The sequence below is a fragment of the Crocuta crocuta genome, unplaced genomic scaffold (assembly GCF_008692635.1).
Source record: "Crocuta crocuta isolate KB4526 unplaced genomic scaffold, BGI_CrCroc_1.0 scaffold705, whole genome shotgun sequence".
In the NCBI taxonomy this organism is placed as follows: Eukaryota; Metazoa; Chordata; class Mammalia; order Carnivora; family Hyaenidae; genus Crocuta; species Crocuta crocuta.
Window position 1 is genome coordinate 438,979 of NW_027527827.1, and position 24,761 is coordinate 463,739.

Here is a 24,761-nt window from a genome sequence, read left to right on the forward strand (position 1 = left end):
TAGGGATATAGGAGTCTGAGGCATAGGGAAGGGATGGCAGGGGGAGTTAAGATGAGAGAAACTGGGGCAGGGGTGAGGCTTTACCTGTGCTTGGGCAGATAAACAGGAGTGGGGTGGAGGGAGGACTCTGTGGCCAAGAGGAACTTGGTCTGGAAACAGAGGGCTAAGCTATGTTCTGTCCTGATCCTGTCTTCCTACCAAAGTGCATCAGCCACCTCAGCTTTTGTACAGGGACCAGATGTGGACACTGTCTTGAACTTAGTACTTTGTTAGCTAAAAAATGCTTCCTTTCATTTTTTCTCTTAGTATCCGGTGGAAATCAGGAAGTATGAGTATGACCCAAATTTTGCAATTCGTGGACTTCATTATGACGTGCAGCGGGTAGGTTTCATCCTCATGTTCTTTTACAGTTTGATAGTGTTTGGGAATAACATGCACTCTTGGTGCTTTTCTTTGCTGATTTTCAGTTATATTCTTTGGGGCTGCCGAACCGAATTATTAAAAAACCCATCTTTTTCAGAAGTCTTTTTCAGAAGATTGTGTATTAGAAAAAAATGAATGAATGCATTTAGCCATTTGGAAGATACTGTTTATTTCTAGAAGGAGGAGTCAGTTGTCATGCTGTTTTTGCAGATTTTTTAGTCATTTCTGTGACAGGCTGCACAGTGCTTTCATCAGCAAGCAGACCTGTCAAACACTCAGTGTGCTTCCTTGTCCTGTCAGCGTGGCGTCTAGAGGATTCTTACTGATCCCCTACAGTTCTCATTAAATATGCTGTGTGTCTGGTTATTCACCTGTGCATGTGTTTATGTTTTTGAAGGCAGTTTTGATGAAGATCGATGCTTTTCATTACATCCAGTTGGGAACCGTCTACAGGTAAGAGTCAGAGGAGGTAAATTTAATTCACCCAAGGTAACCAAGTGGCTTTGGGGTTCAAGACGCACTGACTGCTTAGTGATGAAGAGGGTTGCAGTGTGTGTATTTGTGATTCATTCACTCATTCCTTCAAGAACATTTATTGGCACTAACTATCATCTCAGGCCCGGAGGGTTTGGCTTACAAGGATGCCCCAAGGAGCCTGGAGCGTAAGTTGGAAGCCACATAAATAAACCAGTGACTGCAGTCCAGAGTGACCAAGGCGATGAAGGACTGATGGACATGTGCTTAGACTCTGAGGGGATGTTCTGGGGACTCTGCGGGAGGACAGGCTCTCTTGAGGTGCCTGTCTGCCAGCTGAGGGAGGGTCCTGGAGTATGGGTTTGGGGGGGAGGGATGCCGGGGTTAGGCGGCGGGTCCTTGTTCCCACCACGGCTGTTGAGTAGTTTGGATAGTAAGACATTTCTCCCCATTTATTGGAATTAGTAGAAGCACTTAACTCAGTTTCAAATCTTTGTAACTGAAAATGAAGGATTTTGCCTTTCTAATTCTTGAATTTAGGGAAGATTTAGGAGTGTGGTTATTGTACCTTAAAAAAAGAGGTGTGCATATCTTAGATTTTTCTTTCACAAACTCTTTATTTTTTTAACAAAATTTTTAATGTTTATTGATTTTTGAGAAAGAGCAAAAGCGAGCACAGGGGAGGAGCAGAGAGAGAGGGAGACATAGAATCCAAAGCAGGCTCCAGGCTCTGAGCTGTCAGCACAGAGCCCGATGCGGGGCTCAAACTCATGAACCACGAGATTGTGACCTGAGCCGAAGTCGGTCGCTTAACCCACTGAGCCACCCAGGCACCCCACAAACTCTCTAATTAAAGTTAACATTTTTTTTTAATCCAAGTTAAATATGTTCACAGAATCTGGGCTGAAAGCGTCATGGTGGACAGCCCTAGCCCTCTGTCCCCCCCTCACTCCCCAACTCCTTTACACTCTTGATTTTTTTGTGTGTGTGTTTTTCTTCCTATTTCTAAATAATGTGCTTATTTTCCATATTTCTGTTTCCTAACTTATTAACTCTGGACATCATCTCTGCCACGGGACAGCAATTGGTGTGTGTACGTGCACTGTTTCTGCCTCATTCCTAGAGCCTCATGACAATCCGTGTTCTGCTTGTTTCTCCAGCATTGGTCAGTGTTTGCATTATGACTCTGCACATCTTACTCCTTCTTACGCCAGGTCATGCACCGTGACCCCTCTCTTCCTTGAACAGTGCTTGCCTTTTCTTAGATTTAATAATAACATCATTTTTTATTTGCCTCATTTTCTGTAGCGGTGTCCCTAGCTTTTTCTAAATGCTCCATCACAGATATCATCCATGTGTTTATTTCGCAACAATTCAACAAATGTTTTAGATAACCTATCAGTTACTTTTTTTTTTTTTTTTTTTTTTTTTTACTCNTTACCTCTCTCCCCATTCCCTGGTTCCCATCTCTTCCTCTCTCTGGCTTTACTCCCTCGTCTTGCTGGAGCACATCCCCTAGTAGCGCCCGGTGCCTCACGGGGCTGAGCCTCCCTGGGTAGCCACGGTGGTTATTCGTTTCCTCTCGGGGCCTGTTCTCCTCGGACTGGGTCAGGAGCCTCCTTGTCTGCTCTTTGTCTTACACAAACATGTTGACATGTCTTGTCTCCTGATGTCTTTGCTCTCATTTCCTTTCACTTTTTGAGTAGTTTGTTCTTTTATTATCATCTTAATGGCATTCCGGGAGGGAAAAGAGCTGGTGGTGTTGATGAGAATACCAGTAGTACTGGTAATAATACTAGCCACTAGGAAACATGAAGTCTTGCTTCAGCATACACACTGCCACAGGGCTTTATTTCACTTAACTCATTTGATCCTCAGAATAACCTTGTGAGGTCTGCACTAGTGTTAGTCACGGAGGCCTTAAGTAACTTGCTCAAGGCTACACAGAAGTAGGATTCAGACTCAGGCCGTTTGGCTCTGGAGCCTGTGGCTTGGCCTGTGTCGGCATGACTTCTGTGAATGGATTAGGTTAACTAGAAATCCTTCACCAAATCTTTTTTTTTTTCTTTTTTAATGTTCATTTATTTTTGAGAGAGATAGAGCGTGAGTGGGGGAGGGCCAGAGGGAGAGGGGGACACAGAATCTGAAGCAGGCTCCAGGCTCTGAGCCCGACATGGGGCTCGAACTCATCCCTTGTGAGATCATGACGTGAGCCAAAGTTGGACGCTTAACCGACTGAGCCACCCAGGCGCCCCTCACCAGATCTTTTGAATCTGTCCCTCTGTGTCCATTCCTGCTATCAGCTCCCTGGCTCAGACTTTTAGTCCTTTTCTCCTGGGCTCTTGCAGTTTTCTGCAATGCAGTCTATCCTGGGCATTGTTGCTGGACTGATTTACCTAAAGTGTTGCCGTCAGCAACCCCCTCTCTTTTGTCAAGTCTAGCCCCACTGTCTAGAGAATGGAGCCCTAATTTCTTAGGCTTTCCATCAACCTTCTCTAAACCCATATCTTACTCTTCTTCCACACACAGCTCTTTCACTTCCTGGATTGGTTAAGATTCTTGGTTAGAAGTGACTGAAGCCCAACTCAGACTGACTTAACCAGAAACACAGCACGGGCTCACCTGGTGTGTGGTCCAGGGACAGGCTTGTTGCAGGCATAGCTGGCTCCAGAGGCCAAACTGATGTTGTCAGAACTCTTTCCATCTCTTGGCTCTCTCCCTCTGGGTTTACTCCTGGCAGGCCCCTCCATGTGACACCCCCAGGATCTCCCCCAACCCCAGGTCCACTGGAGAAGGGGACTCTTTCTTTTCAACAGATAGAGCCAGTCTCGGCGTGCACGAGGCAGGTGCACACAGTGCATATATTCCTTCCCTCTGAGTTCTCCTTTCCTGCTTCTCGCCATCTGTTCATACTGGCGTTCTCCCACGGCAGTTTTCCTGCCTCACTGCTGCTTGAAATCTCACCCGTCCTTCCTTCAAGGAGGACTTGTGGTGAGGTCTCACTCTGCCCTCTCACCCTGACTTGGTCTTTCCTTCCTCTTCTTGGACCACACCATCCTGGGACTCCTAATTGTCTTGTTTCTTCTCCTGTGGGCAAGTTGTCCGCCTTGGTAAGGAGTAATGGGCAGAGCTAGGCAGGAGATGCCAGCCGAGGCATTTGGAGGAGTGTCCAGGTTGAGGTCCTGGGGCGGTCGCTGTGGCCACAGTACCAAGGGGATATGTGGGCTGAGTGAGCTCTGGAGTGTGTGCATTTGGGTTCTGGAGTCACACTTCCTGAGCATGGACACCACCCTCACTCCTCACATGTGTGTGGCCTTGAGCAAGTTTTTGATCTTCCCAGAGCCTTGGTATCCTTCTCTGTAAAACTGGCATAACTCCGCTGCCTGCCTCAGGGTGACTTGTGCAGACCAGAGTGTGCTCAGAGCAGTAGAGGCACGCGAATGCTCTTCGCTTTCCCTTCAAAGAGGGGTAAGAATGAGCCCATGGCTGGGCAGAATGCCCCCTCCTCATCCTCACCTGTTTCTGAGACCTGCTGCAGTGTGAATTTTGTGTTGTGGGCTGTGGGAGTGGATGCCACAGGGCAGAGGTGGAGGCAGACTGGCTGTGCCCCAGCCCCATTTTGTACCCATGACTTAAGTTCTTCCCAGGGACCTTGTGAGGTACATTTGCTCTCGTCACAGGTGCATTTGCTAGCGTCTCTTCTGTCTTCTCAGTGAGGCCAGGACGTAGGTGCTGTTATTATTCCCCATTTTAAAAATGGCACCGAGACCCAGAGAGGTTAAATTGCTTGTCCAGTTGGTACCCCTACTAACTAAGGAAGCTGGGATTTGAACCCCGGACAGACTCGTTCAGATTTGCACTCCTAATCTTTCTATTTCTTGCAATCACACAGGGCTCTGTAAGTAGTTTCCTTTTTTTTTTTTTTAAGTTTATTTATTTTGAGAGAGACAGAGTGAGCAGGAGAGGGACAGAGAGAAAGGGAGACAGAGATCCCAAGCAGGCTCCACACTGTCAGCTCAGAGCCCAACGCTGGGCTCGAACCCACAAACCATGAGATCAAGGCCTGAGCTGAAATCAAGAGTCGGACGCTTAACTGACTGAGCCACCCAGGCGCCCCCCAAGTAGTTTCTGTCTTGATCCTAGCACTGCCTGAGGCTGCGTCCAGGTGCAGCCAGTCCTCAGCCCCAGGCTGTTGCGGAATTCAGCTGGCTGCAGCTGCCTGTGTCCCTGCTTTTGAGCTGACCTCTGGTTACTTGGGCCTTAAAGATGCAGCTTGTGCAGTTCTGTGCCTGTGAATGTGTCGTAGGGTAGTGCCTAGTGTGGGGGCAGAAAGGGGACTCACTCAGCAGATTTCTTTCACTTCTTATAGTTTCTTTCTAAATGTTAGGACTTCAGGCATGTGCACACCTGAGCGCTGATATTTGAGCAGGAGCTTTGCCCCAAGGTCATTGATCAGGTCATTCTGGTCACAGTGCCCCCGTTGTAGCAAGTGAATCAAGATCGGGAGCAAAGTATTAATGAATCCAGTCCCCTTGGGTATTTTTGTAAGTCTTCTGAGGGTGGAGAACAGAGGAAAGAGGCAGACATTAGATTCCCGTTACACTTGTGTATCAGCCATCAATTATAGTTTGTACGTATCGTTGGCCAGGTGATTTTATGTGATTAGCAGCCTGTTCATATTGGTAACTAAGACTCTAGTTGCACTCTTTGTACTCCCACTGTGGTACCGCGTGGACTCTCCCGCATTCATTCTGTGGTCTCCTCACCGTTGGTGTCTATTTCTCAGGCACCTTCCCTAGAGAAGTGTCCGGGGAGCAGCCACTTTTCTTCATGACACGCTAGAGTGGGCAGTGCCGGGGAGGGAATGGCAGAACATGAAACCCCCAGTGAAAGCACCGCTCACAGCGCTGGCGGCTGAGGCAGGGTGAGACCCCGGCCACTCGGACTCCCACAGCCACCTTTCCCTTTGTGGAGGGGCTGGATTGGCCTCGCAGATTGTGCTGTGGCCCCTGGAGGCGGGCCCATGGCAGATGGCACCCTAGCCGTTTGTAGATGAGGATGCTGGCCGTGACTGTCACATAGCATCTGGGGTCATCCCTCTTGGAGGTGGCATCCAGGCTTCCTGCCTTGTATCACGGGGTTTTAGTCCACCCGAGCCTCAGGCATGGCTTTTCCCCCACTCAGCACTGACCGTGGGTTAGAGTATCAGAGGTCAGAAGGGTGATAGGGGCAAAGCTAGCCTTTCCCTAATGTATTAAAAACATAAACATGGAAACAAAGACCTACCCCAAAGCAAACCCTACTCCAAAGCAAAGGAAGCCTTGTGCTTGATTGAGAGAGGCAGTGTGGCATCGTGGTTGAGGAGCCCAGGCCCTGGAGCCAGAAAGCCTGGGGTCTGGTCCTGACCCACTACTTTCTTTGCTGACCTTGACTAAGATATGTGACCTATCTGGTTCTCAGTTGCCTCTGCTGGGAAATGAGAGGATAATAGTGCTTCCCTCCTAGGATTGCTGAGAAGTAAGTGAATGACTGTGTGGAATTCATATGCGGCATCTAGTAGGTATTATTTTTCCTGCCCTTATTACCAATGGCATGCTGGCAGTAGTGATAGTAATTGCTTCTCGCCTGTTATTTGTTGTGGTTACTAGAGGCACAGTTCACCTGCTTGTGAAAGCGGCGTCTTGTGCCTCGGCTGAAAATCCTGGCAGTTGCCAGAGGCCTGAAAAATCACTGCTCTTGCTAGGTGAGTCTAACTGCACCGCCTGTGATTTTTCCAGAGGCCTCAGCGTTGTCCCCGATGAAGAAGTCATTGAAATGTACGAGGGGTCCCACGTGCCTTTGGAACAGATGAGTGACTTTTATGGAAAGGTAATGAGAGATTTTTTATTTAAGGCAGCCTATCTGTTTCCTTCTTGAAACATGGCCTGGTAGATTTAGGATCTCTGAGTGTTCCTGCAGAGCTGACAAGGGCATTTGGGACTGATTGGAGAGGCCCTGGATTTGAGAGAGGCTAGTATGTTGGTGCTTCTTCTAGGTCCATCATGGTTCCCCTTTCTTATCCCTTTCCTCCCTACCTGCTGAAGGCTCTTTACTCTTTCCTTGTTCCTGCTCTTCTCTGTCCCCCTGACCCCATCCCAGTGTGTCCCCTCTTTCTGATGAAGTCCATGTAGCAGTGGTCATTTTCCCAGAGATCAAAGATAACAGGTCACCCTGTGCCCTGGGGAAGCCTCTGCGTCTGACTTCTGTCTCTGGACTTTTGCTCCTTGTCTTATTTAGGTGGGCTTTTGTTTGCATTGTTAAAATGCAATGAAAGATGCCCGGTCAGCTGGTAAATTAGGGCTCTGAATCACAGGCCTTCAGAGAAGGGCTCTTTTTCAGGCTCCCGTATGGCTGCACGGGGGTGCTCACATTCTGGAGAGTTACGTGGCTCTTTCTGCCATTCTCCAGGCCACGATTGACCTTCTGGCTTCCCTCTGGGTTTGGTGGGAGAGTATGAGCTGGAAGTTGGACAGGAGTGTGACAGTGGTTAGACTTTTGGGGGGAAATCAGAGTGTTTCCTTGGATTTCCCAGTTACACTTAGAGTAGGGTGTCAGCTGTGCTGGGAATGAGAAGAAAAAGGTGAACACCTCTACTTTGTTACCTTTTTCTTGGGGAGAAAGATCCAGACGTTATGGCCAGAGCCTCCCCCGGGTAAATGTCAAGTCTGGCCCTGCTGTGGTGTTAGTCTCGCTCTGAAGTATTCCTCCCTGCCTGCAGAGCTCTCACGGAAACACCATGAAGCAGTTCATGGACATCTTTTCTCTGCCGGAGATGTCACTCCTGTCCTGTGTGAACGAGTACTTTCTCAAGAACAACATTGACTATGAGCCCGTCCATCTGTACAAAGACGTTAAGGTGAGAGGTGGCGATGCCGCGTGTCTCAGGCGTTTTAGCAGAAGGGACAGAATAATCAGCCTCTTTGGTTAGGTGTTCGAAACAGTCCTTCGCCTGGGACCTCTCTTATTTACGGCTCTACCTTGAAAATTGTTAAGAAAGATGTTACATCAGGACACTTGGAAATCAGTCTGATTTCGTCTTAAAGGAAGAGAGTACTCACATGTTATCCTTCTGACCAAAGGCTAGGGCCAGTGCCTCTGTCAGAGGGGCAGGTGGTGGCTGAGGTCCAGCTCGACCCAGCTCACCCCTGAGCCCACCCGGGGAGAGGGTGACGTCACACCAAGGCTGCAGCCCGTGGGACTACAGTGGCCCAGGGCGGGCCTTTCTCTTGTCCCCAGAGATTACATGGGGGCCTTCGAGACCCTGCAGAAGCTATGCAGAACCCCAGTGGGGGAGGTGGATAGACAACTATGAAACTTACACACATATATGCACATCGCTTATGTATCTTCACATTTATATATTTTAATTCGTATTCACATATGTGTGTGTTTATGTGTATTCTTTAAGCTGTCTGAACTTTTTTCAGTACTTAAAAACATGTTCATGTATTATTTAAATATACATATTTCTAATATATATTTCAAATTTTTGCACATATATTCATATATGTAGTATATATTGTGTATTCAAAATTTTTTCATGTTTATCTGAGAGAGGGGAGAGTGAGCAGGGGAGGGACAGAGAGAGAGGAAGAGAGAGAATCCCAGTGAAGCCCCGATGAAGAGCTTGATCTCATGAACAATGAGATCATGACCGGAGCCAAAATCAAGAGTTGGATTCTCAATTGACTGAGCTGCCTAGGTGTCCCTAAGTACTTATATTTTTAAAAGATCTGTATTTATGTACTAAAATGCTTTTATGCTTATATGCTTATGACTGATTTTAAATTTTGGCTGTCTAAAATCATGGGTTTTAGGAACATGAAGGATGAAGTCTAGTTTCTCAATATTAGTCTGGTATTATTTGAACTAATGTGAAATATTCAGTTTCTGTTCTCCTTTTGGTGCACAGAAATACTTTATCTTTAAGAGTCACTTGTAAAAAAAAGAAGAAGAATCACTTTTAGTTATATAACCCTTTGCAGGCATGAAGAGAGATGTTTATGCACTAGTATATTCCAGGCACTGTTTTTCTGAGTGCTTTATGCATATTAACTAATTAAATCCTCACAATAATGCCTGGAGGTAGGTACTATTTTTACTCCATCATTCTACAGTTAAAGAATTTGAGGGATGGAGAGGTTGAGTAACTTGCCCAAGTCACATAGTTAGTAAATGGTAGAGGTTAGAGTTCAAGCCAGGAAGTTTGGCTTCAGCTTTACCTTAACCCCTGCCTTATGTTGATGTGAAGTTGAACAAGCCTGTGCAAGAAGGTGATCAAGACTGAGTTTACAGTCCAGAGGTGCTCACTCGACAGAAGTCTCCCAATTTTCTAAGGCTTATGGCCCAATTTTGCCTGCAGCCCAGTCCCCTGCTGTGCCCTCCAGTAAGTTTCCATGTGCCTCTGGGCATGTGGCCTGGGTAGTAGACCTGCTTAGTGCCCCCCGAGAGTTGGGCTGTGCTCTAGAGCTGCCAGCCTGTGGCTGCCACACTGTGGGGCATGTGGGGGGTGGTTAGCCGTCTCCCTGACACTCCCTCGCCTGACTGAACTGAAGATCCTGTCCTTGGTCGCGACCTCTTTCTCTAGAAGATAGAGCCTGCTCTTGGGGTCTAGGGCAGGGTGGAGGATGAAAACAGCAACGATTCCCTTTCTCCAGATGCCCTGGAATTGTTTGTTCATGATGCTGCATATAAATTGCCATTTATCACGTGGGCCTTTATTCAGAATTGTTCACACAAGTTACCTCCTCCCAGTGACCCTTTGGAAAGCTGCATTGGAACCTGCCACTGTCACCATGGAAACCTGAGTTTTCCCCAAGGGGCCGCCTGTGCTAAATGGACCAGAATCTAGATCTCATTTGGTGCCTGGATCACCAGGCTTCTAACGGCAGACATTGTCCCAAATGCTGTCTCGCTTGTCCTGTAACTCGGGTGACCTCACTTCTAGTTTCACTGACAAAACAACCTCTCTTTGAACAGGATTCAATTCGAGATGTGCACATCAAAGGAATCATGTACAGAGCAATTGAAGCAGATATTGGTACGTATGCAGCATCATCGTGAGGGCAGCCTTTCCCTCTGCCAGGCCACGGACAGCCATTTGCCTTCATTTCTGGGGCTCAGGGGCTGGAGGGCCCTCCCAAGTGCAGTGTGAGGACCTGGCTTCCTCGCAGCTTGGACATCTTCCTCCCCTTTGTCTCAGAACTTGACATCGTCCTGACTCAAAAAGAGAGCTGTAGGTCTAGTTTCACTTAGACCCAGGAGGCAGGGTCTTGTTCCCAATGGACCGGGTAGTGGTGTGCCACACTCAACTGTGCCGCCTTAAGACTTTCCTTCCCCCCAGTGCCCAGGACAGTACCGGACCCACAGGCCCTGTTTAGGAAGCACCTGCAGACTGACGGGCTTCGTTGCTGAGTCTGTGTGTGCATTTTTCTCTTGCTCGCAGAAAAGTATATCTGCTACGCTGAGCAGACCCGCGCGGTGCTGGCCAAACTGGCCGATCATGGCAAGAAGATGTTTCTCATCACCAACAGCCCCAGTAGCTTCGTGTAAGTTGTTGTGGGCAACCTTCCAGCTCACGCCTGTATTCCCACTTACCTTAACAGTTGCAAATTGGACAGAAAAAGTTGCAAAAGTGGTTAATCCCTCTCTTGTGAGACTAACCGGGCTGACGTGTCATTCCAGGGACAAAGGGATGAGGTATATTGTTGGAAAAGACTGGAGGGACCTGTTTGATGTGGTCATCGTTCAGGCCGAGAAGCCAAACTTCTTTAACGATAAGCGGAGGTGAGTGTCTGTCTTTCCGGGAGAACTAGATTCTAGTCCTTTGCTGCCGTGGATACTTAGGTAGTGTGCCTTGGTAAAATCTAGTTGGAAAATCAGAAGCATCTGACATTACAGCTTTTGATTTTTAACCCTTCTAGCAAGTAATTGCAAGGAGAGGTTGTGCACAGCTGACGGCTTGAGACTGTTCCCACTTCAACCTGAGTCCTATGAGTCAGGCTTTAAGAAAACTATGGGCAGCAATGAAAAAGGCATACATAGTGTTAACATCATAAGTTACACTTCACCGTGCACATGCATGGTGAAGTGTAACAGGGCAACAGCAACAGTGAAACCGCCTGGTGGGTATTTTTCTACATACAGCTCTAAGGGGTGCATTTAAAATTCCAGCTGGATTTTGCAAAACTCTGCAATACAGGTTCTGTGTCAAATGGAGTGCATCTCTACCAAGACTTACGTGGTGGCGTTCTAACGGTGACTACAGTGTGCTCTTAGCATTCATAGGTGGGGATCAGGGATCCTGAAATGTCTTTAATGTGTGGAACCGACCTCTTCACCAAGAGTCTTCTCCTCCCTCCGCCGCCCGATATCAATAGTGTTGACAGTTACTGCACTGGGGTTATAAAAATAATCTGCATTTTGTATAAAGAAGCACTTTTATCCATGTTTATCTGTTCCGCGGTTGGTAACTGGGCAGGCTTTCCCTTTCTGCCAGGTGATTTATTTATTTTTTTTTAATTTTATTTTTTTAAAATATTTTTTTATTTATTTCTAGGAGAGAGAGAGACAGCGTGAGCAGGGGAGGGTCAGAGAGAGAGGGAGACACAGACTCTGAAATAGGCTCCAGGCTCTGAGCTGGCAGTCAGCACAGAGCCCGACGCGGGGCTCGAAGCCACGAACCGCGAGATCATGCCCTAAGCGAAAGTCGGACGCTTAACCGACTAAGCTACCCAGGCGCCCCGACTGCCAGGTGATTTAAAGTATCATAATTCAGTGCTCCTTAGTTGGTGTTGAGTGGATTAAATTCCTCTTGGGATCCTAAATTCCCATTTTCCAAGTGTCACAGTGATTCCTGAAGGAAGAGGCAAACCCAAGAGCCATGTGCAGAGACTGAGAATTCAAGGGAGTGAAGGAAAACTTAAGAGTGTTGATCAAAAGTAGCTATACACTGGCTTGCTGCTTTCTCATGGACCAAGTGCTCTCCTGAACTTTCTTATTAGATCCCAGGTGTGGTCAGGACAAGGACCTCATCTCCCCTTTCAGTAAGAATGCCCTCTCCACGTTGCGCTTATACACAGTGGCAGAGCGCTGTCTTAGACTATTTCCTGGGGGAGGGGTGGGCAGCACCCCTCACTCCCCACACCCCTCACCTCCTGCACCCATTTATTTTGCCTTTGTTCTACATGCCTGCAACACCTCTGTTCATCCCATTTTACTTCTAATGATGGCCAGAGACAGCCTGAAGGGACAGCCATAGGAGGAGATACTATACAGCCATAAAAAATAATGTATTTAGGGAAAAAAAGCAGTATGCTTGTTTTATGACTATAAAAAGCAATGTAGGAAGAATATATAATCATGCAGGAAATTGCTCACGGCATTAGAGGAGAAAAAGATATCAATCAGTATACACTGTGATCCTCATTTATATTTATAAAAAAGAGAAGGATAATAGATGTTATCTTTATAGACTAAAAGATACCTACTGAAATGTTAGGTGTTTATACCCGGGCACTGGGATTATGGGCCATTTTCCTTTTCCTCATTGTATTCTTCGTTTTCCAGATTTTTTTGCCATCAGCTTATATTTTTTCTAATCAGAAAAACAATCCAAATAAATGTTACCTTAAAAAAGGCAAATGGACTGCATACTTTGGACTTGTATTCTTTTTTTTTTTTCTTTTTAATTTTAAAGATCTAATTGGCCTTATTGATTCATGAATCAGGGCGCATCCCATCTAGTAAGTAGAGAGGAGCTTCTGAGTTCTCTTATTCCCATTTTCCATTATAAAATGATGTATACCTCATCTTCAGATTTGTTTTTTATGTAGAGTGGCTGAATTTCAAGTACCAAGCTTGACACACATACTGAGGCAGTATTTCCAGAACTTTTTTTTTTTTTTTTTGCAAAGCAGATTTTCTGTGTGATCAAATGCATTTAGGAAATCTGGATTAAAGAAAGTTCTGTACTGGGTGGGCTTTTCAGAGCCATTGATGACTTTTTAAGAGGGCCATTAGTAGCGCCTAGTGTTTTCTAAATTTTTTTGACCCTGGAGTTCTTTCCTCCCTAAATACCTTTGGATACCAGGGTCTGCAGTTGGATGTGTGCACTGAACCAGGGAGCATGGAGGTGGGGTTTGGGTGCCCAGGGCTTTCGAGGTCTATGCAGCCCCTTTCTGTTCCCAGTAAGTAATTATGTCATATTTCGTAAGCAGATTCCCACAGATCATAATGTTTCCCATTTCTGTTGTTAGACCTTTCCGAAAGGTGAATGAGAAAGGTGTCTTACTCTGGGATAAGATCCACAAGTTGCAGAAAGGCCAGATTTACAAGCAGGTACCTCATGACTGATTTTTCCTTTTTGTTCCTTTGCTTTGTGGTCAGTTATAAAATGCTAACTGCCAGCATTTGTTGAGTCTTACCGAGTGCTGGGCGTCGTTCTGAGCATTCTGCTTGAATTGATGGCTTATACTTTGGCAGCAAAATTTAAACTTAATTCAATATATTTTCAGTGTACTGTATCCAAATTAACTCAGAATTGAACAGTCTTTAAAAATAAAATTTAAAGCATTACTTTCATAGTATATACAATTTAAGATGCTGGTAGTAAACCTTGGGTTTTTCATTTCAAAAAGCATTGAATCACATGGTGTGTGACTCACCTAAATTGGTAATTGTTTCCAGATGGGCTGCGTTTTATGTAGTTTTGATATCTTTTGGTATCAGTAAAGGTCTCAAATATTTGAATAAATGATTGAATCGCTGACCCTGATTATGTTACTGAGTTTGCTTCCTCTCATCTTTTAAAACTTTTGTATTTCTGTAACATCTGTAAAACACATGAAATTATAGAACAGTACCACACAGTTAAAAACACAAACAAACCCTGGTACATTCCTAGCGGGTCTTTAACACACTACTGGATTTGTCAGTATGTGTATTTTCTGCCCTGAAAGATTTGCCAAGATACAGCCATTCCAATTCTAGGAAGTTAGACCAAGAAAATTATTAAGATGTAGCTAGAACTTTGCTACAAGATAGTTTATCATGAGTTACAAAATAGATAACAAGGTAAACGTCCAACATCAGGGAATTGGTAAAACGAATCACAGTACTTCTTAGCTATTAAAATGGTAGAGTAATACTTCCCGACATGGTCACAGAATGTTCAGTGTAGTAAGAGCATTACAAAGAGGTGTATACAATACAAATCATTTTTGGAATGTACATTTGACTTAGAACAAAAGCCTGAGAGATTTCACACAAAGACGGTTTTATCTTTATATTTTGATAGTTCAAATAATTATAAATGGAACATTTTTTAATTAAAAGACTTAAATAAGTATTTTGGGCTACAGGTGATACAGGTTTCTATCTCACGTGATACGATATCTATGTTTTTCTTTTTCTTACTATCTATATTTTTCTATCCTTGCAGGGCAATTTATATGAATTTTTGAAACTTACTGGGTGGAGAGGATCCAAAGTGTTGTATTTTGGCGACCACATATACAGCGACCTGGCGGTGAGGAGCCTGTTTTTCCATTTCTTTGTTGGGGGACAGATGGGTTAGTCCTCCTTACTAAGGAATTTCTCTCTTGTTTAAGACCATTTTTATGCTTGCATAAAAATGAGGACTAAGTTACATTTTTTTTTTTTTGCATCTTGTGTTTTGCAGAATAGAATGGATCATAGCTATAAAAAAGATGATTTTTTTTGAAATGGTAGAAATTAGCAATTCACTCAATTTATCAGAAAAACCTTTCCATTTAAATAATGCTAAGAAATAAATGCCAGTGTTCTTTTTTTTTTCTTATTAAATGTAAGAAGCGTCTACATGCAACAGAAGAGTAACCTCAGTCGGAGCTCCTGCAAATTCAAAACCTGGCATTTCCAGGAAACAGCTATTATATAAGAAAGTGAGGTTTTTCAGGCCCATCGGAATGACTGTAGCGGGGTCTCGGGACTTGAATTACGATTTAGTGTATAACTGGAGCAAGGCTGAGTCAGCCACCCTTCCTGGCGGCTCTGCTCCCGGTGCGATGGGGTTCTGTTTATTACCTGGGCCCAGGCTGGTTGCACCAGGCACGTTTTGCAAATCCAAGTGACGCTTGGTGTCAGCAGAGTAAGCAGACAGGGTCGTGGCTGGCTCTCAAACTCCGATTGGTGTTTCTGACCATTCTGACCCGCGTCACTGTGGTCTCGTGTTTGTGTCCCTTCACGTCTGCCTGTCTTCGGAGCGGTGAACTGTAACGGGCTGTGCACGAGGCCCATCTGGGAGGTGTTTTCAGAGCACACAGCCTCAGACTTCAGACTGCCTGGTGGTGGAGGAGGGAGGGGGCTGATTCCGGCGCCTGTGTGCAGGGACACTGGCCCCAGGCGATTCCAGCACACACCCCGCATAATTGAGTCTGGCCGCTGGGCTAAGGTCTAGTGGAAGGAATCATGGGCTCAGCACTGCGGGACAGGTTTTCATCCCCACTCTGCTGTTTTAGCTGTGTGACCTTGCACACATCCTCCAAGCCCCCTCATCCTTATTTGTGAGCAGTGTGAAATCAGGGAATGCATATAGAAGTGCTTATTAGTGCCGTAGATAATCAGAGTGCTGCTGTCAGAGTGTCCGCACTGCCAGAAGGTTTGGCCGAGTGACATGGCATTGCAGCCATTTGCCTCTTGCGAAGCAGTGTCTTTGGGCCCTGATAAGGTAAGTCTGTGCTGCCCTTGAGGCATGCGGGTACGTGGCCCTGTGAAGGGACACACACGCACAGGTCTTAGCCTTATGAGAGGCACTCACAAGGCAGTAGTTTCCTTAGGTGTGGTCCCTGTGACATCAGTGTCACATGGGATCCTGTTAGAAATGCAGTTTCTCAGGCCTCACATGAGACCTACTGAGTCAGAAACTGTGGTGGAGCTCAGCTGTCTATGTCTACTGCTTTTCACACTAAAATTTGGGGTCAGGGTAATGTTGACTCTGAATAAATTAGGACGTGTTCCCTCCTCTTCAGTTTTTGGAAGAATTTGAGAAGGATTGGTGTTAATCCCTTTTTAAATGTTTGGTAGAATTTACCAGTGAAACCATCCTACGGGTCCTGGGCTTTTTATTGTTGGGAGACTTGTGATTACCGATTCAATCTCCTCACTAGGTAAGAGGTCTTTTCAGATTTCCCATTTCTTCATGATTCAGTCTTGGTAGCTTGTGTATTTTTGGAAGTTTGTCCATTTCACTTAGGTTATTCAAGTTGTTCTGTACTATAGTTTATAGCTTTTACAATTCTTTTCATGTCTGTGGAGTTGGTAGTGACTGCTTAAATTGCTGATTTTAGTAATTTGAGTCTTTGGGTTTTTGTTTTTAGTCAAGATAAAAGTTTGTCTATTTTGGGGCGCCTGGGTGGCTTAGTCGATTAAGCGTCCGACTTCCGCTTAGGTCATGATCTCGCGGTTCGTGGGTTCGAGCCCCGCGTTGGGCTCTGTGCTGACTGCCAGCTCAGAGCCTGGAGCCTGTTTCAGAGTCTGTGTCTCCCTCTCTCTGACCCTCCACTGCTCACGCTGTCTCTCTCTCTCTCTCCTAGAAATAAATAAAACATTAAAAAAAAAAAAGTTTGTCTATTTTGTTGATCTTTTTGAAGAACCAACTCTTGGTTTCAATGATTTTTTTATATTGTTTTTCTGTTCTTTTTCCTTTTTTTTCCTGTTAAAAATTTTTTTTTAATGTTTATTCTTGAAAGAGAGAGAGAGAGACAGACAGAACATGAGCAAGGGAGGGGAGAGAAAGAGGAAGACACAGTCTGAAGCAGGCTTGAGCACCTGAGCTGTCAGCACAGAGCCCAGTGCGGGGCTGGAACTTATGAGCAGTGAGATCATGACCTGAACCAAAGTCAGAAGCTTAATCAACTGAGCCACCCATGTGCCCCCTTTTTTTTCTCTGTTGTAATCTTTGCCGTAATCTTGATTATTTCTTTGTTTCTGCTAGCTTTTAGTTCAGTTTGTTATTTTTCTGGTTCCTCTGGTATAAAGTTTCATTGTCAATTTGAGACCTTTCTTTTTTCCCAAAGTAATCGTGTATGGCTATGAATTTCCCTTGTAGCACCGTGCTTGCTGCATCATATAAGTTTTGGTGTGTCATGTGTGCATTTGCATTTACCTTTGTCATAAGATACTTTCTCCTTTCCCTTGTGATTTCTTCTTTGACTCATTGGTTGTTTTAGAGGGTGTTCTTTAATGTCCACATCTTTGTGAACTTTTAAGTTTTTCCTTCTGTTGTTGATTTCTAGCTTCATTCCGTGTGACCAGAAAAGATGCTTTGTATGATTTTAAAATGTGTTATGACTTGTTGTAGGGCCTAACATAAGGTCTGTCCTGGAGACTGTTTCATGTCCACTATGAGAAAAATGTGCATTCTGCTTTGTTGGGTGGCATGTTCTGCACCTGCCTGGCGGATCCAGATGGTCTCCCTTATTCTTCAGGTCCCCTGTTTCCTGATACAGCTCCTGTCTGGCGGTTTTTCTATTATAGAATGTGGGCTGTTGAAGTCTCCTGCTGTATTGCATAGCTGACTATTGCTTCCTTCAGTTCTTTTATTGTGGAGCTCTAATGTTTGGTGCATATATGCCTACAATTGTTTTATATTCTTGGTGAAATCACCTTTTATGGTGATGTCATTCTTTGTATCTTGTAACAGTTTTTGACTGGAGGTCTATTTTGTCTGAGTATAGCACTCCTCTCTCTCTTTTGGTTGTTCTTTCTATGGATTATCTTTTTTAATCTTTTCACTTTCAACCTATGTATGTTCTTAGGTCTAAAATGAGTCTCTTGGAGGGGGTGCCTGGCTAGCTTAGTGGGCTGTGCCATTCTTTATCTCAGGATTATAGATTTGAACCCCGTGTCGGGTATAGAGATTACTTAAAACAAAAATATGGAATGCCTGGATGGCTTAGTTGGTTAAGCATCTGACTCTTAATTTCAGTTCAGGTCATGATCTCATGGTTTGTGGGTTCAAGCCCTACATTGGTTTCTGTGCTGATAGAGTGGAGTCTGCCTGGGATTCTCTCTTTTCCTCTCTCTCTGCCCCTTCCTTGACTCAGTATCAGTCTGTGCATACAGGCTCTCTTTCAAAATAAATACACTTAAAAAAAATTTTTTTTAAATGTGTCTCTTGGGGATAGCATATAGTTGGATCCCATGCCAAAGTTTGAAAACCACTGTTGTAAAGTGGTAAGATTAGTTCATTACCTAAAATGTCAGAAATTATGTGGGCAATGAACATTACCCTTCAAGGGAGTCATCTTGGGGAATGTAGGTATTTCTAATGTTGTTGCTGTTTCGCAAAACACATTTGGGTGCCTCTTTTGGGATAGATTTGAGAACCAGGTTAAGGCATAGAAGGAAATTAGTTTTATTATTAATATATTATCATGTACTTTTGTTTTAGGAATGTTCCACATGACTTTTTATCTATTTTCAGAAGTAAAAGCCACCTTCAAAGGTTTGCCACTGTTGGGAATGTTTAAAAGGTTGTGCCAGGGGTACCTGGGTGGCTCAGTCAGTTAAGCATCCGACTTCAGCTCAGGTCATGATCTCACAGTTCACGAGTTTGAGCCCCGCATCGGGCTCTGTGCTGACAGCTCAGAGCCTGGAGCCTGCTTCAGATTTTGTGTCTCCCTTGATCTCTGCCCCTCCCCCACTCATGCTCTGTCTCTTTCTCTTAAAAATAAATAAACATTAAAAATAATTTTTTAAAAAAGGTTGTGCCATGGATTCCTATGTATTATAGGAGAAGGAGAAATATTGAAAGGTATAAGGAAATTCAGGGGGTGAAGAAGATAGTCATCCTTAGGCCTTACAGAATGGGGATTCTAGCTTTAGATGAATACCCAGTGAATATTTACAGTTGTAAACCTGATACCACTTTATTCTCTAAAACCTTAAAGCTTTCCTTTCTTTCAGAGTAAAAGCCCGATTTCCTACTGTTTCCTACAAGGCCCTGCTTGACTTGCCCTCCAGCATGACCTAGAAGGCATGACCTGCCATTGCCCTCTCTCCCACTCTGTGTAGGCTTCCTGCCTTGCTATTCCTTAATAACCACCCCAAGCATGTTCCTGCCCCGGGGCCTTTGCACTTACTGTTTTTCTCAGACTGATTTTTTCTCCTCCCACGTATTTGCATACTTTTTCTCCTTCCTGGGGATCTCTACTCAAAGGTCCCTTTATTGGCTTGGTTTTCCTAACCACTTAATATATATACCATGGTAACTTTTTTCTTTCTTATTTTGCTTAATTTTTGACCATTGTCTTTATCACCACCTGCTTTTGTATATTACTTGCTTATTTTTTGTATTTCCCAAGAGGGCAAGGTTTTGTCTGTTTTTGTCATTGTTTTCTCCTTAGTATCTAGAATAGGGCCTAGCAGTTGTAAGGATTTAATACATATTTGCTAAATGAGAGAATGAATGACCATTTAGTATGGGTGATTGTATATCTTAGATCTTTCAGGATATAGCTGATGTCAGATATTCTGGCTTTTTGTCAAATCATGAGATTACTGTATTTGGGATGAAAAATGTGATCACGTATGTGTGTGTTGTAGGATCATTCGGAGTCTGAGATTCTAGGATTCCCCTAATCCACAGGGCCTGACACACAGTGGGTGATCCCTAGTGGTCTGTGGATGAATTGAATGAAGACTTTCAGTCAGCATTTCGGTTGAGCCTTTTTCTGCCCCTGACCTAATTGTTGTTTTACAGACCACGGTTAATGATTTCAGACCCTGTGTCTGTGATTCACAGCAATTATTCCCAGAACAGAAACTTTCTTTGGGTGTTAATGGTCAAAGCCTGGGGCTGACTTGGTTTTAATTAAATGTAATTCATTGAATTTGGCTTGGTTAATAACCAACCATTACACTTGAAGAGTAATTCAGTGAACACCTGTTGCATCTGGGAAAGGTAATGGAATGGTTTAAATTCTGTTGAGATGAGTGTTGACTTTTTGTGATCTTTGCGATTAGGATTTGACCCTGAAGCATGGCTGGCGAACCGGTGCGATTATCCCAGAGTTAAGATCTGAGCTCAAAATCATGAACACAGAGCAGTACATCCAAACCATGACGTGGCTGCAGACCCTGACCGGGTTATTGGAGCAGATGCAGGTTTGGAATTTTTTTTTCTCTTCTACTTTTTCTATAAGTCTGAAGTTAGTCCATTAATCAGAGTTATTTCAGATATTTTCTTTTTAATTGTGGTTATATGAGTCATCCTACAGAATAACTCCTGGGTTGTTTTGCTCCTAAGAGAGTTTTGCCAGTTTCCCTAAAGAGGACTTTAATAATGCCCTGCGGGGGCGCCTGAGTAGTCTAGTCGGTTAAGCATCCAACTTCAGCTCAGGTCATGATCTCACAGTTCATGGGTTCAAGCCCCACGTCGGGCTCTGTGCTGACAACCCAGAGCCTGGAGCCTGCTTGGGATTCTGAGTCTCCCTCTCTCTCTGCCCCTCCTCTGCTTGTGCTCTTTCTCTCTCTCTTTCTCAAAAATAATCATTAAAAATTTAAAAATAATAAAAATGCCCTGTACATTCATTTGGAGAAAGAACTTTATGGGGCCATGTAATCATAGGGGTCTCTGTAGAGTCGTCTTTCAGGGGAATCCATGCGTCCTCACTTCCGTAGAGTTGTCTTTCGGGGGGAATCCATGTGTCCTCACTTCCCACTCACATTCTGTTGGGAGAGGTCCCGTGAGACTGCTGGATTCAAGAATGTTTGGATCTAGTCCTGTTTCTGATTTTAGCCTGCTATGGACTTCTTCATTCTGGGCCTCAGTTTCCCCATCTGTAACACAAGGGTCCTGCGGGATGAATATGTCAGGCTAGGCACCGCAGCTTACTGGAGAGAGTCTCAAAGCAAAAGTGAAGATCCCTGCGTGCTGCCTCCATTTGACTTTGAAGATAATGCCTACAATTTGCTTGCTCTGTGGATTCAGTGTCAGTTTTTGCTGGTGTAAGTTATGTAGCCAGTTTGGGACAGTCGGTGAGGAATGTTGTTTTTGGTGATTTTCTGACCTGCAGCTGGGGACCCACTCCCAAGGCTCCTGAGACACCTCGCTTCCTGCTCGGATCTGCTGGTCTAGCCAGCAGCCATCTCAGTACGAGTGCTGACTCTCAGGGCAAGGAGCGTGGACGCCTGTGCTCTCGGCTGCTGCACCTGCAGCCTCTGGCCCCGGCCTGCTGCCCACAGCCTGCCGGCCCACTGTGGACACGGGCAGGGCACCGCCTGGCCAGGCCCAGCGGGACACAGATGGGGGACCAGAGGCCCAGGCCCAGCCAGACACGGGCGGAGGACCACCTCACCAGGCCCACTGTGGACCCGGGCAGGGCACCTCCTGGCCAAGCCCAGCGGGACACGCGCAGGGGACCGCCGCACCAGGCCCACTGTGGACATGGGCACGGGACCGCCTCTCCAGGCCCAGCTGGCAGCCCGGGTGAGGCAGCTGGCAGTGAGCTCAGGAGAAGCCACAAGGCCTGGTGGCTCCAGGGTGCACACATTCCAGGGCGTGTGTCCCTGCACGTCCCAGGCCTTGTTTCCAGTGTGCTCTGTTTCCCTTATTCTGCTTGTCCCTGAAATGCTTTTCTAAAAATAAAAGGCATTGATTCTGGGTTAATACAGCTTCAAGTCTATGCCTAGGTCACACGGTAATAATAGCTACTTCTCATCTGCCAGACATGCTGAGTGCTCGCTCTCCACACGTTACTCACTGATGGTCCCAGCTGCCCTGTGCGGGAGGTACAGCTTTTCCACTTTAGAATAAGGAAACTGGCTGTTTTAGAATAAGGTAAGGTTAGGCGGCCTTACCTCTTACCTGAGGTCGTAAGATGACAAAGAAGAACTTGAACTTAGGCTGTGTGATGCTCAAGTCCGTGCTTTTGCACACAACGTGAAAGTGCTTCCCTGCCCTTTGGTTTCGAGGTCTCAGGTGTGGCAGACCCTTCAGCTCAGGAGCATCCCTCTGTGATGGGGGCAGCTGAGTGGACACACAGACACGAGCTGCACGTGCATGGTGTCACTGCATTTTAGCTTTGAGGGCAGTTTTTTTGTTTTCCACTCTCTGATCCATGTAAAGAGTTTGTGATTAAGGAATGTGTGTTTAAAAAAAATTTTTTTAATGTTTATTTATTTTTGAGAGAGAGAATGTGAGTAAGAGAGGGGCAGAGAGAGGGAGACACAGAATTCGAAGGAGGCTCCAGGCTCTGAGCTGTCAGTACAGAGCCTGACATGGGGCTTGAACCCACAAACCATGAGATCATGACCTGAGCAGAAGTTGGACGCTTAACTGACTGAACCATACAGGCACCCCTAAGGAATGTGTGTTTTAGAGAATGGAAGTGCTGAAAATATTCTATGACCTTAGAAACATATAAGGTATAAGGTTGAGGAAGGAAGAAAAGGAATTACCATTTACATTGCAATCCCTATTTTGTAAGAGAGGAAATTGAGGCTGAAAGATAAGTAACTTATCCTGAATTCCAAAGTTAGTGAACTGCAGAAGCAAGCTATTTAGGAATGTTCTAGAAACTACGTTCTAGAACTACGGTCTAGCCACGATGCTCTAGACACCATGTTCTAGATACCATATTCTAGACACTGTTCTAGATGCTAAGGGCTTTATGTTCATTTCCTTCTCAAAACCACCCTTCGAAGTAGGCACTAACACCCCCATTTTATAGATGAAGAAGCCAAGGCACAGAGGAGAAAATAACTTGCTGAAGGAAGGGGAGGTGCTGGAACATAGACCTGGGCAGTCTGGCTCTAGAGTCTTAACCTCATATTGTTGCCTCAGGCTCTGGGACTTTTTACCGCTTTCTGTTGGGTTAGACTCACTAGGATATAGAGAAGTATGGCAGGTAATTTAAAAAAAAAAAAATCCAAATGAATGTCATTTCTCACTGTTCCTCCTGTTCCCATTCCACCCTCCCTACTGCCCCATGTTCACCTGAAAAGCTAGATTATTCCAGTGAGCCTGTGTCACATGTTTCTAGAAACTCCCCTTTGGGGGTTATTTTCAGAGACATAGCACATTGTTTGGACTATTTTCTGAAGAGAAAAACTTGTCCTCTGAAGTTGGGTTGGATTTCTTTTTATATGCGGAGCCAGCGGAGTGTCGTTCGGAGCCAGGTCTGATGAATTCAATACAAGCGTATGATTTTGGTTTTAAGAAAGTGGCTGTAAAGAATGAAGATGGTGCTGGTAACCGGCATTGATGCACAGCCCAGAACGGTGTGGTTAATGGTGGTAATGCCGGCCGATGGGGGTAGAGTCGCCCCAGGTTGTCAGGTCACAAGCACATTTACCTCGGGGGGTCAGCAAATGTCTGCCAAGGGCCAGGTCGGTCAGTTTGGCGGGCTCTGTGGGCCACGCAGGTTGTCAGCGGTACTCAGCTGTGCTTATGGCACAGAAGCAGCCATGGGCAGGGCATGTTGTGGTGTCCCTGTGACATTGTTGGTGGACACTGAAATTTGAATCATCGTATCATTTTCATGCATCATAAAATTATTCTTTTTTTGATTCCTCCTACCCCCAACCATTTAGAAAGGAACTTTTTCTTAAGCTCAGAAGCTGATGGGAAAAAGTGGGTGGTGGGTTGGATTTGTGCCCCTCTGTTAGAGGCCTTGGGGGGCTGGATCGTAGTACCCTGCTCACACTGGGAGGGGGGGCTGGTGCAGCAGAAGGAGTCTAGATTGACTGCACATCTGCAGAGCCCACCCTGAGGTGGGGGCCCACTTGCAGGGCAAGAGATGGGAGGAGAATTCACATGCCCTGTGGCAGCTAGTTTCCAAGAAGAGAGCAGGGGGTGGGGTGGGTGGGTTGTTACCCTTGGTAATCCCCTCACCAGAGAGTTTTCCCTCCTGCAGGTATGGGCAGGGTAAGGGACCCTCCTGCTAGGCAAGGACATGGGTGCTTTTGTAGGGGTGGAGAAGGGTGTGTGGGCAGAGGTCGGGGTGGAGGTTCCCTCTCAGACTGACTTCTCGCTCTCTGTGCTGTCACTGTTTTGTCACTGTGACCCCCCACAGGGGACTGTGTCTTATCCTCTGTTGTATTTTCAGCATGTATGCAGTGAAGTGCTGGGCACATGGTAGGTGTGCTGAATACATACGTGTACATACGTGTTTGTATGTGTGTGTAACATGTGTATAAAAATGTGTTGTGGTGCCCCACACATTTTACCTTTTTTGATCTAGTCACGTACTTTGTAGAGCCTCAGTTCTATAGTGAGTAATTTCTTGATTAAAACGTGAAAACAAATGAAAACTCTGCTCATAGACCCTGTATCATCACCCCCAGAAGTGCTGGATCTGTCTTCCGGCTCCAGTGACGCAGAGGCAGACAGTGGCCACCCAGGGGTAGCTGCTTCCTGGTGGGCTAGGCGGTGGTATTGGGGAAAATATCCACGTTATAGGCTCTGTCATCATAGGCTTTGTGTCAGTGGCAATCACCTCAGCGACTGACTGCTAGGCTGTTGAGCTGGGCAGATGCGGTAAACAGTGCCTTGGCTCCCACGTGAGAAGCAGATGGCTTGCTTGTTTGGTATTTTCCTCCGGGTCCAGGGCCGCCCCTGTGACCATGGATCCCAGGGAGCCCCACCTGTCGCCTCCTATCACGTGCGCCTCTGACCCTGGCACACTGTTTCTGTTCTGCCCCAAGAGCCTTGGAGAGAGACTTGTGAGATTCCATTTGTTAGGCTGTGGACGGTTGTGTTCTTTTTGCCTTTTGCTTACATTTCAGCCCAACCAGAAAATTCTCTGCTTTTCCATCTTCTTGTCGTTTGCAAAACAAGTATT

The 24,761-nt window shown here is 45.5% G+C and overlaps 1 protein-coding gene across 1 annotated transcript in view; it reads left to right on the plus strand.

Annotated features, from left to right (window-relative positions):
- The window catches only part of NT5DC3 (5'-nucleotidase domain containing 3), a 57,919-nt gene that overhangs the window by 29,975 nt on the left and 3,183 nt on the right, over positions 1-24,761 (plus strand). The window contains exons 3-12 of the mRNA XM_077778482.1: positions 307-381; positions 821-876; positions 6,675-6,765; positions 7,655-7,792; positions 9,916-9,976; positions 10,382-10,484; positions 10,621-10,722; positions 13,194-13,275; positions 14,378-14,464; positions 19,942-20,082. Coding sequence (XP_077634608.1) covers positions 307-381; positions 821-876; positions 6,675-6,765; positions 7,655-7,792; positions 9,916-9,976; positions 10,382-10,484; positions 10,621-10,722; positions 13,194-13,275; positions 14,378-14,464; positions 19,942-20,082 — 936 coding nt within the window. The remainder of the gene's footprint in view (positions 1-306; positions 382-820; positions 877-6,674; positions 6,766-7,654; positions 7,793-9,915; positions 9,977-10,381; positions 10,485-10,620; positions 10,723-13,193; positions 13,276-14,377; positions 14,465-19,941; positions 20,083-24,761) is intronic.